A 4,530-nucleotide genomic window follows, 5' to 3' on the forward strand; every position below is an offset into this window, starting at 1 on the left:
GAATCTTAGACAAACACAACCATAATTATTGTACAATATTATACAACTCGACATGATATTCAAATTAATGTCTTGCAGTTGTAGCATTTTTTTCTTAGATCACTACACATTACATATATAATAATGAATAATCAATAAAATGAATAGAAAAATAATAATAATAATAATAATAATAATAATAATAATAATAATAATAATAATAATAATAATAATAATAATAAAAAAACTAATGACATTTTTGGATAGATAAACCCTTACACATAAGTTTATAGTAATTTTAATGTAATGAAAATGAAAAAATCCTATATAAGCCAAAGCTGATCTGCAAAGGTGTAACCCTAGTTGCACCGAGCCACAGCCACCTCTCTGCTTTTCTAACACTTGCACACCGTTCCATTCACTTCTAAAACCCTACCTTTCGTTCTTCACTGCCACCAAACCCTTCGCTGTTAGTGATTCTTCAAAACTCTTCAATTTCACAAATTCTAGTCTCCGTCTTCCTTATTTCTTTGCAAATTTTAGTTTTTTTCTCACTATCGAATTCCGCAAATGTATGCCTGAAGTTGTCACCAAATACAAGACTGCGGCTGAGATCGTTAACAGTGCGTTACTCACTCTTTTATTTTTTTTTTAATTTTTTAAATTATTCTATATATTTCATACACGAATATGTTGAATTATTAAGATACCGTTCTCTTATCCAATTCCTGTTTTTTTTTCTTTCTTTTTTTATGTTGGTGATAATGGATGCTTTGTATTTTTGGGAGCAGAGGCTTTGAAGTTGGTGGTCTCAGAATGTAAACCGAAGGCCAAGATTGTGGACATTTGCGAAAAAGGAGATTCATACATTAGAGAGTAAGCTTATATGTTCTCTTTTATAATTCAATGGAATTAGAGCAATGTTCAATGTTCTGTGCCATTTCTCATATTTGTATGTAATAGCTGTGTTAGTTTCTCTTTTTGTATTATGGTTCTTAGTGTTCAACTGTTTTTCCTTTTTCTTTTAATGAAGGCAAACCGGTAATGTGTACAAGAATGTTAAGAGAAAGATTGAGAGAGGCGTTGCTTTTCCAACCTGCATATCTGTAAACAATACAGTCTGTCATTTCTCTCCTCTAGCGAGCGATGAGGCGGTGTTGGAAGGAGGTGATATATTGAAAATGTAAGAGTGAGATGTTTGGAGAATACTTTTGTTAAGAATGGTGGGAGATTGGTTTTGGCTATTAATGCTAATTTATCTTTTCTGCATTTTTTCCCAGTGATATGGCTTGTCATATAGATGGATTCATTGCTGCTGTGGCACACACACATGTGCTTCAGGATGGCCCAGTTACAGGACGGGCAGCTGATGTTATCACAGCTGCAAACACTGCTGCCGAAGTAGCCTTAAGACTTGTAAGGCCGGGAAAGAAGGTAACTAGGTGCACCCTTTATAGGAATCTCTAGAAATCTTAAATGATTTTTATTCTGTGCTCTATAATTCGGACTATTATGTTCATTTTTCCAGTGCACTGGCTTATGTTGAACACGAGTTGTTTACTATTCTATATTTATAATATAGATTACAGAGGCAATTCAGCTTATTCAAATATGCATGAAATTAGATTATTTTTAAATCTCTGTTTCAAGGGGTGCATTGATCTCTAAAGGATGAAAAATATCATGAGCCATGGATATACTCCAATGAAGCTTCATTGTCATAGTTACACTGATAGAGGTCATGTATGCTTTTCATTGTGTAATCTCAGCTAGAGTTACTTGATTAACTATTTAGTATACACCTGAGTAAAATTGCTTTCAAGTTCAAGCAACTTAGACATACGGTTTTGTCACACCGATGGATTTTATCATGCACCATCATTCAAAAGTTTTCTATCTTTGGAATTTTGAGAAATATTAGCTGGTTTTGTTCCTTGATTTTGTCTCCCTTCCAAATTAATGTTTGGTGTTTTACAAAATGATTTTAAGTTTGGATGGTATGATCTCCATATGATGTAGACATCATAGGCTATGGGTCATCCCAATGAAGCCATTTTTGTCATAGTTACACTGATGGATAATCATTCATCTTCCGTTCCATAGTTGGTTATCTTTTCCATGGTTATCTTTTCCTTGGTCCTTTTACCGGAAAATCTTTTCCATAATACATTTTGACCATCTCTAAGGATATATAGACACAATCAAGTTGGTATCAACTTAGTGTGCTAATTGACACCAATTGGTTGCATTTGTAACTCATTTTCCAAGCCCTCCTAATACTTAAAATTCATTCTTTGTAGAATTGGCAACTTTGCCGAGGTGATTAGTACTATATTGATTTCCTCTTTTCCCTGTTGCCTAAACATAATCGGCTGATAATAGTTTCACAGTCGTGCTGAATTTTATAGTCAGTATACTTGCTACTATGGCCAACATTGTACAAGGTTTAACATATTACTTATTGATATATATGTGTAATTGAGGGAATGGTTTGTACTTTTCGTAGCAAATTAACAAGTGATTATTTTTGGTGGTTTCTGATACAACTATTGATTTAATGTAGAAATTGTTTTATGAATCATGATTATGCTGATTTATATTATTATTGTAAATAATTTATTAATCAATTTGTTTCTCTTGGCAGAATAAGGATGTAACCGAGGCAATTCAAAAGGTTGCTGCTGCCTATGATTGTAAAATTGTTGAGGGTGTGCTTAGTCACCAAATGAAGCAATTTGTAATTGATGGGAACAAAGTTGTGCTTAGTGTAACAAATCCAGATTCAAGGGTTGATGATGCGGAGTTTGAGGAAAACGAAGTTTATGCAATTGATATAGTAACAAGCACTGGAGAAGGCAAGGTAGGTATTTATCAATTACCAATACGAGGGAATTATTGAATGAGTTGCTAAAGTAACTTCTTAATAACTTGCAGCCCAAGCTGTTGGACGAAAAGCAAACCACTATTTATAAGAGAGCTGTTGACAAGAGTTATCACTTGAAGATGAAAGCATCTAGATTTATTTTCAGTGAAATAAGCCAAAAATTTCCAATCATGCCATTCTCTGCTAGGTAAATTCCTACATGCATATTTCTAGTATTTTATTCAAATGTGTTGTCTTCATTCTCCTAAGACATTAATTGTATTATCCAGGGCTTTGGAAGAGAAAAGAGCTCGCCTGGGTCTAGTGGAATGTGTGAATCATGAGCTCTTGCAGCCATATCCTGTTCTGCATGAAAAGCCGGGTGAAAACTTTTCTTGGCTAGTAGCATGATTTAATCTATTGGTGTTTTGATTCATTTGAGTCATGCTCATGTCATGCACAATTAGTTGTTTTCAGGTGATTATGTTGCACACATCAAATTCACAGTCTTGCTAATGCCAAATGGATCGGATCGAGTCACCTCTTATCCACTCCAAGAGTTGCAGCCAACGAAAACCATAGAGGATCCAGATATCAAGGCATGGCTGGCTTTGGGCACAAAGACAAAGAAGAAAGGTGGTGGGAAAAAGAAGAAAGGTATAAGATTGGTTATATTATGTTATCATTCTTTGCAATATTGTATCATTGCTTCTATAGATTTCTGATTAATTTCCAATAACATATGATTTATCTTTTTTTTTTTTTTTCTTTCTCATAGGTAAGAAGGGGGACAAGGCAGATGAATCAGCTGAAGCTGAGCCTATGGACTCTGCAAATGGTCAAGAATGAGTTTAAAATGATCTCGTTTCATTTTTCAACACCCCTTTCAATTTTGGTACACTGTTCACTGAATTGTATCTCTGCTTGGATATGAATTTAGTATAGTATTCACTGTTCAGATATTAGATACTAACAGCAAGTTTTCTTATGCCCATTATTGTTGCATCCCAAATGCCTACTTTGTTCTGCCTTTTCTTAGAGCAAATATCCTTTTTCTCAAAACAAAGAGTTTGTGCTTTATAAAGATGGGTTTGAATTTGTTTTACTTAAGCTTTGTTCTGGTCAATAATAGTCTAATATACCCTTTTTTTGGTGACTAGTCTAATATACCCTTTGATTTCAAATAATTGTTGATTTAAAAATTTGATTTGTTTTTAAATAAGTGATCATTTTGAAAAGCTAAGACAACATTAATTAGATTTTTTTTTTCCGTAACTAGGCTTTGTTTTTGTTACTGTAACTAGGCTTTGTTTAGTTGATTGATAGGATGAGACAGACATTAAAATATCAAAACAAAATATTTGTGTAGTTTGGCAAAACTAATAAACAAAATTTAATGAACAAGGCATATAAATATTCGAAAAAGTTAAAAGTTACTTTTAATTCAATCACCAACTCCACCCTCATTGTTACACACCTACCAAATTACTTTTATTCAAACAAACAAATTCAATCAAAGCAAAACAACACTAGTAATTGTAGATCTGGAACACATTAAACCCACATGCTCAGGAAGAGGGAACGAAACAAAAGAAAAAGAAAAGGAGCGAGGGGAACGAAGCAAGGGAGATTGGGGAAGAAGGTGGTGACGAGTATGAAACAAGGCGAGGGCGATGGTGAGGAGAACC

At 33.8% G+C, this 4,530-nt stretch overlaps 1 protein-coding gene across 1 annotated transcript; it reads left to right on the plus strand.

The window, feature by feature from the left end:
- The first annotated feature begins 553 nt into the window (after positions 1–553).
- On the plus strand, positions 554–3,854 carry LOC107484987 (ERBB-3 BINDING PROTEIN 1). Its single transcript, XM_016105529.3, has 9 exons — positions 554–602; positions 771–855; positions 1,013–1,162; positions 1,260–1,413; positions 2,624–2,839; positions 2,914–3,050; positions 3,133–3,224; positions 3,320–3,499; positions 3,621–3,854. The coding sequence occupies exons 1-9, from the start codon at positions 554–556 to the stop codon at positions 3,689–3,691; spliced, it is 1,134 nt and encodes a 377-aa protein (XP_015961015.1). The 3' UTR covers positions 3,692–3,854.
- Positions 3,855–4,530: the final 676 nt, after the last annotated feature.

Source organism: Arachis duranensis, chromosome 4 (assembly GCF_000817695.3).
Source record: "Arachis duranensis cultivar V14167 chromosome 4, aradu.V14167.gnm2.J7QH, whole genome shotgun sequence".
Classification (NCBI taxonomy): Eukaryota; Viridiplantae; Streptophyta; class Magnoliopsida; order Fabales; family Fabaceae; genus Arachis; species Arachis duranensis.